This window comes from Monodelphis domestica, chromosome 1 (genome assembly GCF_027887165.1).
Source record: "Monodelphis domestica isolate mMonDom1 chromosome 1, mMonDom1.pri, whole genome shotgun sequence".
Classification (NCBI taxonomy): Eukaryota; Metazoa; Chordata; class Mammalia; order Didelphimorphia; family Didelphidae; genus Monodelphis; species Monodelphis domestica.
Genome location: NC_077227.1, coordinates 723902533 through 723917461, shown reverse-complemented (window position 1 = coordinate 723917461; position 14929 = coordinate 723902533). Strand labels below are relative to the sequence as shown.

Here is a 14929-nt window from a genome sequence, read left to right as displayed (position 1 = left end):
TGTCTAAGCATATACCTGTTTCTCTGACCCTCCCTTCACTTGCTTGGTTTGCTCGTGGGCCAGTCCTTTTCCAAGGCTCCCAGGCTGGCTGTGTGTTCAAGTTCACCATTCCTTTTTCTATTGCCCCAAAGTCCTGCTCAACTCAAAGCCTCACCTTTGGCTGCTATAATTTGTATGCAATTAAAAAAGAAATAATATAGTTCTTCATTCCACCAATTACAGTAGTATCTTCTCTGTCCTTTGGTTCCTTTCTCCTCCATCTCCTATTCTACTTCTCTCTGTCCTTTGACTGACAAGCATGGAATCTTTTCAGGTCTAAAAAATTTAGTTAAAAAACAATAGCAAAAAAAAATAACGAGTATTCCCCTAAATCATGGGTTCTTAACCTTCTTTTGTATCATGGACCCCTTTGGCAGTCTGTGAAGCTCATGGACTCCTGTTCAGGATGTTTTAAAATGTACAAAATAAAATATGTGGGATTATAAAGGAAACCAATGATATTGAAATATATTTATCAAAATATATTTTTAAAAAGCTAACCGATCTCCTAAAATCTATCCACTGACCCCTTAGGGGTTCATGGACATCGGATTAAGAACCCTTTCCCTAAACCCTCCTTGCCCTAAAATGAGGATTGATTATTTTACTGACATACTAAAATGTGTGTTCTCTGACATCTCCAATTTTCCACCCAGTAAAATAGCTCAGAGATGAGTTTTGGTGATTGAAATGAAGTTTAGTTTTTCTCTAGAGTCCCCTTGCTGATTGAAGACAGTCAAGGTCTAATGAGTTTGTGCTGGCTTCAATTATTCAACTCCTACAATGTGCAAAGCACCATATGATATGCTGGGGATAAAATGGGAAAAAAGGAGAGAGTGACTTCCCTTTAGAAGCTTGCCTTCCATTGAATGTTGGAGAAAATATGCTGATCCTGTCCCTCCTCTGACACTACCTCTGTGACCTTGGCAGGGAGTAGAGATAAAACAGTTGAACTTCTGATCCTAGCATACCACTGAGTATAATAATAATAGCTAGTGTTTGTATGGTGCTTTGAGGTTGACAAAACATTTACAAATGTTATCTCATTTATCTTCAACAACAGCTCAGAGAGGTAGTTGCTATGATTATTCCTATTTTATAGACGAGGAAACTGAGGCAAATAGAAGTTAAGGGACTTTCCCAGGGTCACCCAGCTAATAAGTGTCTGTAGCAGGATTTGAACTCCAGTCTTGCTGATTCTAGCTCTGGTGCTATAACCACTTTGACACCTAGCTCCAAGAGATTTTGACTTTTGTTAGACAGAAAAATTCTTGTCTGATACTATTACTCTTTAGCCCAGTATTTGAGCCACTATTGATGGATAGAGATCAGCTCTTTCCCATATTCTCTACCATTTCTTTTAAGAGCAATATGGAAGGAAGCAATGGGTTAATCAGCCCATTGGGGGGAAAGGCATTTATTTAACTGACACCAATTTGGGCGATCCTTTTATCTCTAATAATAGGTTGCTGTATGGACCACCAAGTGGCAGCTGTTCCATATGAGCAACTGCTTGCTTTAAGCCAGGAGTTTCCCATCATGCACCTGGACTAGCCATTCAGTTGGAAACCTGGGCTCATGTTTCAAAAACACACTATGGTTATGTTTTTGTTCTTTGCCTTTCCTTTTCTAAACCCTTATATTCCATCTTAGAATCAACACTGTGTATTGGTTCCAAGGCAGAAGAGCATGAAGGGCTAAGCAATAGGGGTTAAGTGACTTGTCCAGGGTCCCACAGTTAGGAAGTGTCTGAGGTCAGATTTGAATCCATGACATCCTGCTTCTAGGCCTGTTTCTCAATTCCCCGAGCCATCTTGCCCCCTGTTCTTTTTGATTTGATAGGGTCAGAGTAACAACAGCATAATGTCATTGATGTAAGGAACTCCCAGAAGAGGAAATTCCTTCTACTAATGAAGGTTGGCACCTTCTGTTCAAAACAGTCTTAGAGGGTTGTCTAGAGAATTAGGATGTTAAATGATTTGCCCAAGATCACAGAGGCTTTTTATGTCAGAAGTGGGATTTGAACTCGTCTTCCTGGTTTGATAAACCAGTTCTCTAAACATTTCACCGTACTGATTTATTATTTTTTAAAAACCTTTTTGCCCAAATTTTTACTCTCCTTTCCCTCTCTTGTCAATGTCTTGATTCATCCATTGAGGTATTTGGATACCAAAGAGTCACAGGACCAATTTGTCTAAATCAAGTGTCTCCATCCTGATGTCTTTTAGGCTCCAGTTCTATGGGCCAGTGCTGACTTGCATGACTAAATTCCATGGGCTGTTCCTCATGATGATTGGCTAAGCTGAATGTCAGTTATAGAATGGGCTTTGCTTTGCCTACAGGCCATCTACCACACTGAAAGATGGCACCATAGTTAAGTGGAGGGTAGTAAAGTCCAGATAGAATCTGTCCATTGAAGGGGCATTTGTGTTCCATTACCAGTAAGGCATGTATGTTATAGCACATCATAAAAGCAAACAATGCACTCTAATGGAAGGAAGCCAACTTTTGATCATCCGTGTTTGATTATCCGTAAGGACCTTTTGGCCCAACCGAGTCCCAGATGATTGAAAAATCAGAACTAAGTCAAGAGTGGAGGTTAAGATTGGGACTAGGCCAAAAATGAGGTCAAATCATGAGTCAATCAGAGCTTTTCCACAACAAAACGGAAGTGATTTTTGTATCATCTGCTAATGGAAATTATCTCAGCCTCTACTCCTTTCCATTGGACTGGATAATCAAGAGTTGTCTATACTCTCCCCCCACTCAGAGGTGTCAGTGAAAGACCAAAAAGTAGTCCTATCTGCCCTCATAAGCACACCAACCGTTTTCCTTCTTTTTCAGCCTGATCACAAAACAATGAGGTTTCAATAAATAAACAATAAAGACAAATGTCTTCCAATGCAACTGATTAGGCTATTATGACAATGAAAAAATCCAAATTGCCATTGGTTCAGTTCATGGACATAGACAGGACCTTTATATCTTGGCTCATTTCAATTTCAAATGAGTACCTTTGTAAAAAGCTTGGATTGTGTTTTACCTGTATGGGGTGGAGAGGCAAATCCTTGTTTAGTTGTGTGGGAAATTGTAGGTGAGTAGGTCCAATCCCTGAACCATCCGATCACCAGGAATTCCTGAACTTAAAACCACAAGTTTATGACCATAACTAGTCATTTGTTGGTACCCAGAGCAAGCAATACAATAAAGTATCATTCAATGAACTCTGCAGTTTATGATAGGAATGTAACAAATTCAAGGGAGTAGGAGGTGGAGTTAATGATCATAATGCTTCCTAGAAGGACATCTCTCTTAAATTTCACTGCCCTAAGACAAAGCCCCAGTTGTCCTGCCTTAGCTACACCTCCACAGAGTCAGCTAGCCAGCCAGGAATCATTATTTAATAAATACATTAAATTAAATTATGTGTCAGGCACCGTACAGGATGAGTGCAATTTGAGCTTCCCGTCTTATCTCTCGTCCCCACCCAGAATCGAGCTCCGGGCGCTGGGGAAGATCTCAGAAGGAGAAGAGCTGACTGTATCCTATGTGGACTTCCTCAACGTCAGCCAAGAACGAAAGAAGCAGCTAAAGAAGCAATATTACTTTGACTGCACGTGTGAGCACTGTGAGAAGGGAATAAAGGATGATCTCTTCCTGGCTGTGAAAGCGGACCCCAAGGTAGAGGCTTTGATAACCTCTAAGGACTCCACAGACAGTTCTCTAGGAATACAACCAGGGTTGTGGAGCTGACCTGGGCTGATAGAGGGAATCCCTGTGCTAGTGAAATCATTCCTAGGTCCAGTCCTCACCCCAAAGGAGACACTTGACTCAATAACCATAGAACAAGAGCTGTTGGATCTCACTGAACCAGCCAAGGGTGATGTTCTCAACCTTCATTACTTTTTTTTTCCTTTAAACCCTCACCTTTTTCTCTTAGAATCAATAATGTGTATTGGCTCCAAGGCAGAAGAGCAGAAAGGGCCAGGCAATGGGGGTTAAGTGACTTGCCCAAGGTCACCCAGCTAGGAAGTATCTGAGGCCAGATTTGAACCCAGGACCTCCCATTTCCAGACCTGACTAGCTACTGAGCCACCTATCTGCTCTCCATCCATCATCTCTTAAAGATTGTTCACATTCATGTTTCCATGGCACTCTCTATCCATCAGCCTCCGCCACTCCTTTTCTCCACTATCTTTTCCAATATCAAGATCTTCCCGAATCTGAGGCATGGTTGCCGCTCCTGAGACTTAGTGGATCCAGGGACTCTTCTCTTTGGGAGCTTTAGACCTTTCTGCCTTTGCTCCCTTTAAAACGGATCGCCCCTGTATTCCACAGCTCCCAAGACCCTTAGATGATTGTGAACCCATTTCCAGGTCCGAGTCAGTGTCCAATGCAGGCACTCCTAGCCTCCGGGGAATGGTGGGGGAATCTCATGTCCCCTGGCAGAGTGTGTGGGAATGGGGGTACATCTAGGTGGGCCCAAGGGAACCTCCCAGGGACCCTCAGAGTTACACTAGATAGGGAGGAAGCTACCGACACTGTCTGGGACTCCATACCTTCCCCTCCCTCTGCTTTCTGTCTCTGGTCTGGGCTACTGGTGGATTCCCCGGACTTCTTTTTCCCTGATCCCAAGGCTGGGAAAGGAAAAACATTTTAGTCATGTCCTCTGTGCTAAGGTCTAGGGAAAAGAGGATAAGCTGCCTCTGCCCTTGAGGAGCTCACGTTCCAATATGGGGACCCTCACGCCCCCAGGGATAGTTTGGATGGCAAGCCCATGTTAGGGACAACGATGTGACTGCCCCAGTGATGGGGCTCACGGGATTGGGCAGTGGGGAGCGCTGAATGTGGGAGCCCCAACCTCTCTGCCCGGTGTCTGGCCCTCATGCCCCTCTGGGATGGAGACGGCCGGCCGTGGCCCCTTCCCACCCCCGAGCCTCCCCATTCAGACGTCTGCTTCCTCTCCAGCCCTCCCAAGATGTGGTAAAGGAGGTGACGCAGTTCTCTAAGGAGACCCTGGAGAAGATCGACAAAGCTCGCTCCGAGGGCTTGTACCACGAGGTCAGAGCTTGACTTTCCCAGGACCGAGTGGGGGCGGGGGCGTGCCCTCAGGGTCAGCCGGGCTGGGGGTCAGGGTCCGAGCTGGAGCCCAGTATTGCAGGGAGCTCAGGGCAGCTCGGAGGCGTCAGTCAGCGAGGTGGGTATCAGCCGCACCAGCCAGGGCGAGGTTTCCGCTTGTGTCTGCCGCTGACGGGCCACATGCCTCGTCCCAGGTGGTGAAGTTATGTCGAGAGTGTCTGCAGAAGCAGGAGCCCGTGCTGGCCGACACCAACATCCACGTGCTGCGCATCCTCAGCATCGCCTCCGAAGTGCTGTCCTACCTGCAGAGCTTTCATGAGGCTTCCGACTACGCCAAGAGGATGGTGGACGGCTACATGTAGGCAGAGTGCGGTCCCCTCCTTCCCCTCTGCCCTTCCCTCGCCTTCGGTTTCCTCCCTGCCCATCCCTTCCCTTCCCTCTTCCCCCTTCTCCTCCCTCTTCCCCGTGTCTTTTCCCCCTTCTCCCTCCTTTCTCTCCCTCCTTCTCCCCGATTCTTTCTTCCCTATCAAGTGTCTTGATGTCTTTTAGCATCAGCCTTTTCTGAATACTTTCCTTCACCCTAAGAGCCTCCCAGAACCTTTCCTTAGAGGTAAAGCAGGAATCTGTGATTTCATAGGGAATAATAAGGAAACTCTTTTAATAGAAGTTGTCTTGGAGCAAAGGTAGCATCAAACCCAAGGCCTGTGGCCCACATTTCTTTCTCCCCCCCCTTCTTTCTTTGTTTCTTTCCTTTTCTTTCTTCTTTTCCTTCTTTCTCTTTCCTTCCTTCCTTCCTTCCTTCCTTCCTTCCTTCCTTCCTTCCTTCCTTCCTTCCTTCCTTCCTTCCTTCCTTCCTTCCTCTCTCTCTCTCTCTCTCTCTCTCTCTCTCTCTCTCTCTCTCCCTCCCTCCCTCCCTCCCTCCCTCCCTCTCTCCCTCCCTCTCTCTCTTTCCCTACCTCTCTCTCTCTTTCTTTCTTTCTTTCTTTCTTTCTTTCTTTCTTTCTTTCTTTCTTTCTTTCTTTCTTTCTTTCTTATTTCCCTCCCTCCCTCCCTTCCTTCCTTCCTTCCTTCCTTCCTTCTTTTTTCCTAAATATTGGTACCAAGGTAGAACAATGGTAAGGCCTAGGCAACTGATGTTAAATGACTTGCCCAGGGTGACATAGCTAGGAAGTGTCTGAAGTCATATTGGAACCCAGGACCTCCCAGCTCTAGGCCTGGCTTTCTATTCAGTGACCTATCTAGCCGCCCTAGCAATATGGCTTTCTAAGTCAAAATGTGGCCCACAGGGATCCTTATATATGATTTAGAGGCTCCCATTTCTATTTGGTTTTGCCACCACTGATCTAGAACAATTAATTACCCAGGGTAACATAGTCAGTCTGTGTCAAAGGCTGGACTTAAATCTGGATTTTCTCAGCTCTGATGGCAGCTCTCTTGTCCCTATTTTATGCTCAATCTTCTCTTCTGATGAAGCTTAAGTAGCTGAGCAGACCCAACTACATGTAATAGCATATTCAGAATTCTATATCCATAGTCCTCCGCCTCTCCTACAAAAGGAAACCAGCACATTTCTTTCTCTCTTCTCAGATGACCCTGTAGAAAAACTCTGGTGGTGTTTCTCTCTAGGGCATCCAGACCTTTCCATGTATAGTGACAGTAGCTGGAAGCATTGAGATGGAGGAATTTTTATGATGATTTTTTTTATTTCTGGATCACCTCTATTTAATTAGAAATACCTTATAATTATAAATACCTTAGGTAAAGTGTTTTTCTACTCCTTTTCACAGAAAATCTTAGTATTTTCTATTAAATATTCAGAGACACAACTCTAGAGATGAAAATGGATGTTTTTGTGTCAGGGTCTTTCCTCTGGGCTCAAATTCCCAAATGGAAGTCTTTAGGATCATAGATACTGACCTGGAAGGGACCTTAGAGGCCATCACCTCTAACCTCTTCAAAAAATTTTACAGGGGAGGCAGCTGGGTATCTCAGTGGGTTGAGAGCCTGGCGCTAGAGATGGGAGGTCCTGGGTTCAAATCAGACCTCAGATACTTCCTAGCTATGTGACCCTGGGCAAGTCACTTGACCCCCTTTGCCTAGTCCTTACCACTCTTCTGCCTTGAAGCCAATACATAGTATTGAGTCTAAGATGGAAGGTGAAGGTTTACATTTTTTTTTTACAGAGGAGGATAACTGAAGCCCAGAGAGGAGACATAGCCAGCAAAGTATCTAGGGCAGGATTTGAATACAAGCCTCCACGATTCCAAGAAGTCTTGTGTTGTATTCGGCCACATTGTCTCTGTGTTCCACATAAACCTTATGTCTTTCTCTGTGTACCCTCCCATCCCTTGCGTCCAGTAAGTGTCCAGAGATCTTAATACTGTCGGGTGAGATTCAGGCTACTCATAGGCAGCCACATCCTTTATTGGGCTCAGATTCCAGAGGAGAATCCAGATCTGTTTCCAGAACTTCCTCTCTTAAATGATGACTTTTCTGTGCCTTTTCAGGAAGCTTTACCACCCTAACAATGCCCAGCTAGGCATGGCTGTGATGCGGGCAGGACTAACCCATTGGCACGCTGGGCTCATCGAGGCTGGGCATGGGATGATATGCAAAGCCTATGCCATACTCCTGGTGACTCATGGACCCACTCACCCAATCACTAAGGATCTGGAAGTAGGTGACTCTCTAATGTCTCATCGCCACATTTACCCAGTGTGGGGCTTCTTGTCTTTAAAAAATGGATCAGAAACATAGTTTTCCTTTCTATAAAATGACAGAGCTGGACTCAGTGGCCTCCAAGGTCCCTACTATGAATAAATGATGCTGGGATATTGCTTTGTATCTCTAGGACTTAACACAATATCTGGAATATAGTATCTGGATAAGTACTTGGTTTTTCCCTTTTTTCTTTTTCTTTTTTTTATTCAAAGCCATTTTGTTTTCCCAATTATCTGTAACAATTTTAAACACAGTTTTCTGAAATTATAAGATCCAAATCACCTCCCTCCCTTCTTTCTATCCTCCCAGAGATAGTGAAATAATAAGGTGTATAAATGAAGTATTAAAGTGGTATACTGTGTGCTATTCTGCATGATGATTGCAAAGTACCTCAGTGGATCACTTTAAAAGGAGGTTCAATTTGTGAACCTCCTCCACTGGGCTCAGGGCACACAAACTGGCTTGGAGAATATTTTCGCTATAAAAATGTATTTATTTGTATTTTAAAAGATATGAATATAGGGATTATAAACCAGGAAGCCTGGTTTCCCCACTACGAGGAAAAGTAAATATCTGCCCTCTTTTCTATGTTTGCCACAAGGCAAAATCTTCAGGTCTGGAGGCTTCCCTGAGCTCCTTACCATTACCTAAAAAGACCCATAAATGCTATCTGGCTAAATCTAAATCCTTATATAAGAGAATAAATTATTTATAATAAAAAGTATCTCCAAGTAAACAGAGTCAGTTAGCCCCATGTCTCAGAGGCTAACTGATCAGAGATGGCTCTCAGAGTTCAGGCAAGCAGTCCTTCTGCCTTTCTCCTCTCACAAACAGCTCTCAAACAGCAGATCTGACCAGTTCTTCTCCTTGATGTAATTCCACAATAAGGAAAAGTGAAAACCTTTCAGGATGGTTTCTGAGTTCTCTTTCCTTCCTATCACAGCAGATCGAATTCAGAGAGCCAAAGCTGAGCTGGCCCATCTCCCCAGAAGTCGAGGACCAACTGTCAGAACTCTGTCTGCTCTCTTTTCAAAGTCTCAAGCTCACGAACAGAACTCTCTTGCCTCAGTCACTCTGCAGTTTCAGAGATACCTTTCCAGAATTCTTTAACTTATCAAACCTAATCAATATCTATTTTCTATTTCATTTCTATAATAGTAAGATTCTGCTCCGGCCTTTTATTTCAACTCTGTGTAGCTTTCCATTTCATATGTGTCTCTTGTAAACAACATATTGTTGGGTTATGGTTTCTAATTCATTTTGCTATTTGCTTCTGCTTTATTGCTGAACTTATCTCATTCATAGTTATGATTTCTAATTGCATTTTTATCTCCATCCCCATTATCTTCTCTTTCTTCTGCTCTCTTTTTACCTGTTCCTCCTTAAAAGTTGATTTTGCTTCTGATCAAAGCTTCCATTAATGTGCCCTCTCCTTTATTATTTCCTCTCCCTTCCCTTCATATTCTCCTGTTGGGTAGGCTACATTTCTATACACAACTGTGTGTATGTGTATGTATATTCTTCCCTCTTTGAACCAATTCCAATAAGAATGAGGTTCAAGCACTGTCTTCTACCTCCCCCCCCAATTTTTTCCTTCCTTATAAAAGCTCTTCCTTGCTCACCTCTTTTATGTGAGAAAGATTTTCCCCATTCTACCTCTCCATTTCCCCATCTTTCAGTACATCCTTCTTTCTCTCATCTTCATTTATTTTTGGAGATTATCTCAACATAATCTATATCCACTTATGCCCTCTGTCTATGTAAATCACTTTTAACTGCTCTAATAATGATAAAAAGTTTTTAGGAGTTCCATGTATCATCTTCCTATATAATAATGTCTACAGTTGTTCCTTATGACTACTCTTTTATGTTTACCTTTTTATGTTTCTTGTGCCTTCCATTTGAATGCCACATTTTCTATTTAATTCTAGTCTTTTCATCAAGAGTCCTTGAAAGATCTCTATTTCATTAGATATTTATTTTTCCCCTGAAGGACTACACAGTTTTGCTAGATAGGTGATTCTTGGTTGTATTCCTAGTTCTTTTGCCGTCTGGAATATCATATTCTGAGCCTTCCACTCCGTTAATGTGGAACTTGCTAAATCTTGTGTGATCCTAACTGTGACCCAGTGAATTTGAATTGTTTCATTATGGCTACTGGAAGTATTTTCTCTTTAACCTAGAAACTCTGGAATTTGACTATAATATTCTGGGAAATTTTCATTTTGGGATCTGTTTTAGGAAGTGATTGGTGGATTCTCTTAAATTTTATTTTACCCTCTTGATCTAAGATATTGGGGGCAATTTTCCTTGATAATTTCTTGAAATATGTTATCTAGGCTCTTTCTTTGCTCATGGTTTTTAGGAAGTTCAATAATTCTTCTTCTTTTTTAAGAACCCTTTCCTTCAATAGTAGAAGCAATACTAAATAATGGTTACAAAACAGAAGAGCAGTAAGGGTTAAGCAATTGGGGTTAATTGATTTGCCCAGGGTCATATGTCTGAGGCTAGATTTTAACCCAGGACCTCTCATCTCTCTATCCACTGAGCCCCCATCTGCCCTTCTAATAATTCTTAAAGTATCTCCCCCCAGTCTGTTTTACAGATCAGTCTTTTTTCCAGTGAGATATTTTGAATTTTTTCTATGTTTTCATTCTTGACTTTGTTTTATTGTTTCATGATGTCTCATGGAGACATTAGCTTCTATTTTCCCAATTCTAATTTTAAGAAATATTTTGTACAGTGAGACTTTATACCTCATTTTCCATTTGATCTATTCTGCTTCTTGAAAAGTTATTTTCTTCAGTGAATTTTTGTCCTGCTTTTACTATAAGACCAATTCTGCTTTTTTAAGATGTCATTTTCTTCAGTATTTTTTGCACCTCTTTCCCCCATGCTGTTAATTGTCTTTTCATAATTTAATTTCATTATTCTCATTTTTTCTTAATCTTTCCTCTAAAATGCTTACCTATTTTTTGGACTCTTCTAGGAATTCTGATTGGATTTGAATTTCTTTTTGAGCTTTCGCTTATAGGTCTTTTCAGATTTTGTCTTCTTTTGAGTTTATGTCTTGTTCTTTCCTGTCACTGTAGTAGCTTTTTATGGCTCACTTCTTTTTTTAGCTTTTTTTCCCCCCTCATTTTTCCCAGCCTATTTCTTGACTTTGAACTTTATGTTAAAGTTGGACTCTGCTTACCTGGGGGTAGGGAGACACTGACCCAAACTTCGGGCTTTTTAATGCTTCTGTTTTCAGAGCTAGTTGACTGGGGGGCAGCAATTTTTTGGTGCTTCCAAGATGGTGTGATCCTGGGAGAGGTAGGCTCACTGCTCTCCTGGTTTATTCTCTGTTCTTTATCAAAGAAGGGTTCTCTGTCCCTTGCAGCTGCATGGGCATTGGCTCCTCTCTGCTTTGGTACTGTGACCAGGGCCCCTGCTCTCTTGTGACTGACCCCCAAGCCCTCCTTTCTGCCCTTAAACCTTTCCCCAGAATTGTGTATGAGCAATAGAGTTGCCAAACGGCACCATTTATACCCAGTGCGAGAAAAGAGTTACTTATAATCTTTCACTCTCCCTCCCTACCTCCCTCCCCACCCCCCCCTCTCTCTTCCTCTATCTTTGAATCAATATTAAGTCTTGGTTCCAAGGAGGAAAAGTGCTAAGGGTTAGGCAATTGGAGTCAAGTGATTTGAATAGAGTTACAAAGCTAGGAGGTGTCTGAGGTTAGATGTGAACCCAGGCATCCAGTCTTTAGGCCTGACTCCCTATCCACTTAGTTACCTAGCTACCCCACATATAATCTCTTTCTGGTCAGTCTTCCAGCCCCCTCGTTGTCGCTTAGCCAAGAGCTCCTGAAGCTGCTACCATGGTGGCCGCTGTTCTTGCCACCTTGTGTTTACGCTCTAGACAGGCTTCCACTCCAGTGTTATAGTCTTCTCCTGTTACTTCTTGAGTTTTCTTAGACCAGAAAAATACCTCACCCTGACTCTTTGTCAACTCGACCATTCTCAAATTGATTTGAAATGTTATTTTAAAGTTGTTTGGCGAAAAATATTGGGAGAACTTAGCTGAATGGCTTCCCTAAATCCGCCATCTTAGCTCTGCCTAGAAAAGTCTCTGCCTAGTCTTTTTGAATTGCATCAAATAGTCTAGAGGACTTTGCTTGAGTATCCCTAAAGATATACATTCATTCTCCTTTGAGAACAATCCCTTAAACTTGAGGTAAATTCTGGATCTTAGAGAATTACAAGGGAACTCACTGCCCAGGAAGCTATCAAAAATACTAGGCCATTGATTGAGTATTACAGTCGAAAGGATAGCCTTAGAACGCGCAGTGGTCTAATTCAGTGTCTGGATAATGTTAACCCTCTCCCCTCTGGAAAAGGGCACCTACCTATATGGTGGATACCTACAAGCCCTTGGGTGAAATCCAACTCCAGGACTTACCTACTGATCTGCTCCCCCCTACCCTTGGGGGTGTCTGCTTCCCCACAGGCCATGCGTATCCAGTCAGAGATGGAACTGCGCATGTTCCGACAGAATGAGTTCATGTACCACAAGATGCGAGAGGCCACTCTGAGCAACCAGAAGATGCAGGTCATGGCGGAGCCAAACTTGGAAACAGCGACGCCCACCTTTCTCAAGAAGCCATGAGAACTTGTCCAAGGGGGACACTTGGTGCTGAAGGGATAGGGCAAAGGGGCAGATGCATCCTTCCAAAGGGGTGGGAAAGTAAGGAGTAGGATTGGCTAGGCCATTATGGGAATGAAGGTACCCAAGTCTTCCAGCAAGCAAGCTTTGACATGTGTCCATTGTGTGTTATGTACAGTGTGTGATTCTGAGGCATATTGACTTATCTAATGTTGACTTGTCCTTATTTGTGGATTCTTCACGGTCCAATGAAATTGTGAAGAATGTGGGCATGCTTGGGCTTGGCTCCATCTTGTGCTCAGAGAACTGGAACCTTTAAAAAATGGAAGCTACACTGAAGTAGGTGTGTGGAAGTCCCTTGAGAGCAGGGACTGTTCATTGTTGGCTTTGGGCTCTAAACATAGTAAGGGCTTAATGAATGCTTGTGGAATGAATGCATGAATGTTTCTCTTCTCCCCACCTTCTGCTACCAACTGGATGATACAAAGTGGGATAATGGAAAGGGCTTTGGAGTCTGAGGACCTGAGTTCAAAGCTAGCCTCTGTTACTGCTTTTATAACATTGGACAAACCACTTTATGTCTTTTGTTCTCAATTTCCTCATCTGTAAAATGAGACTTTTGATATCCCCTCTGGCCAGAAATATGTGACCCTCTGAGATGAGAAGATGCTTTTCAGGATACAAATCAATGTGGTATTTAGAGCCCTTATGAAGCACAAAAAGGCTTTCAAAATATATAATGGATTTTATCCAAACATCCCAATGGATTTTTGAAGGTGCTAATATTACCTTTGTCTCACTCTTCCAGATCAGAAGCTGAGGCTCAAAGGGTTAAATGACCAGCCCAGGGGATTGCGTAGCTAGCCAGTGTCTAAGGCAGGATGTGAACCCAGTACTTTATCCACTATACCCTATCTTTCTGCCTCTCCTGTACATCTCAGGGCAAATCAGAGTGGTTTTCTCTCTTTTTCCCCGTATCAGGGCACATTTCTCAGATATTGCTCTCCTGGGCTCACATTCTGCTCCCTTCCTTTTCTCCCTGTACTCTTTAAAAAAAAACATGGCCCATTTCACAGTCCTAGGGAAGGAGAGGAGCAACTCCAAAGGGGACCAGGATCTGAGGCTAGTCATTCATGGGAAGGATCCATCCCAGGAGAGGCCAGCAGGTCCCTGAGCTTCAGAGAAGAGAAATCTATCAGAGTTAGGAGTGAGAATGGGAAGAACACACAGGATGATTTTGTCTAGATGACCAAGGCCATGTGGCCGTTGAGAACTGCTCTTAGTGAAGTCTTTATCCAAGCCACATGTCTTTACCAATCACTTCAGCTGCTTATGATAACCACTGTGTTCCAAGCCCTTGGCATACCTTGGATCCTCAGGATGAGCTTAAGAAACAATTCTTGCCCATTTTGCAGATGAGGAAACTGAAGTTCAGGAAGTTAATTAACTTGCTCCAGGTCACATAACTGACCAGTGGCAGAACCAGGATTCAAACTCAGGTCTCTCAACTCCAAGCCTCGTATAACCTCCTTTGCCCCAGATGGTCTCCCCAAAGCAGCTCCTGTAGGGCTAAGACTTCTGCCTTTCTCCACCTACCCTTCAGTGTGTGTGTGAACAGCGCCATATTGGAATGCATCACTGCTGGAACCAAGGAGCCGTCTCCCTCACTACTCCTGCCTTTTGGGCTGACTCCGTCTTTCTGCCATCTGCCTGGACCAGAGACATGGATCTCACCATTTCTCTGCCTCCTAGAATTTTCTTGTAACTAAAGTAGTGGCATTAAAAATCGGTGTTTCTAAGCAAACAAATGTCCAGAGTTTTTTTCTTCCCAAAATCTAGGCAGCAGATCTATGGGTCATTGGAATGATCTATCCCTATATGGGCACCCCTGGGTCCTCTCTGGGCCTTCCTACTTTACTGACCCCAAAGACTTACATCTTGAAATGGCCTGAAACTATTTCAGGAGCCTTTTAGCAGAGTTGGAATGAGGATGAGGCAAACGAGGTTTTTAGAAGACAGAAATTTGAAATAACAGACTTGAAAAATTCTTTCATTTAAAAATTTACTCCTTTTAGATGTGAGAACATACAGACTCCTCCTCCGGGGCAGGAGCAAGCATTTAGCAGAATAACGAGTTAAAATAGAAGACTATATGTGGCAGGCATTGTTAGTGACAGCCAAACTACAAGGAGGGACATTCTAATGAGAGAGAAAATACACACTCGGAGCCTCATTAGAATGTAGGTCATAAGCAAATACACATTTCTATACTAATTGACACATATTTGAATGTAATATTATACATATATAAACATGTAAATACATAGAGACAGAATACATATAAAAAGAATAAAATAAATAAAAAATATATCCACAAAAACACAAGATAGTAATACAATAAATGCCCATTGATCCATTGTGTGGTAGCAATCAGGAAGGCTGC

The 14929-nt window shown here is 42.9% G+C and overlaps 1 protein-coding gene across 2 annotated transcripts in view; it reads left to right on the top strand.

Moving 5' to 3' along the window:
• Positions 1–14288, top strand: part of SMYD1 (SET and MYND domain containing 1) — a 34602-nt gene extending 20314 nt beyond the window's left edge. For both annotated transcript variants that reach the window (XM_007477715.3, XM_001379329.4), the window contains 5 exons: positions 3531–3720; positions 5008–5100; positions 5313–5476; positions 7626–7794; positions 12331–14288. In XM_007477715.3, the coding sequence (XP_007477777.1) occupies positions 3531–3720; positions 5008–5100; positions 5313–5476; positions 7626–7794; positions 12331–12489 (775 nt within the window). In that variant the 3' untranslated portion in view covers positions 12490–14288. The remainder of the gene's footprint in view (positions 1–3530; positions 3721–5007; positions 5101–5312; positions 5477–7625; positions 7795–12330) is intronic.
• The last annotated feature ends 641 nt before the right edge of the window (positions 14289–14929 follow it).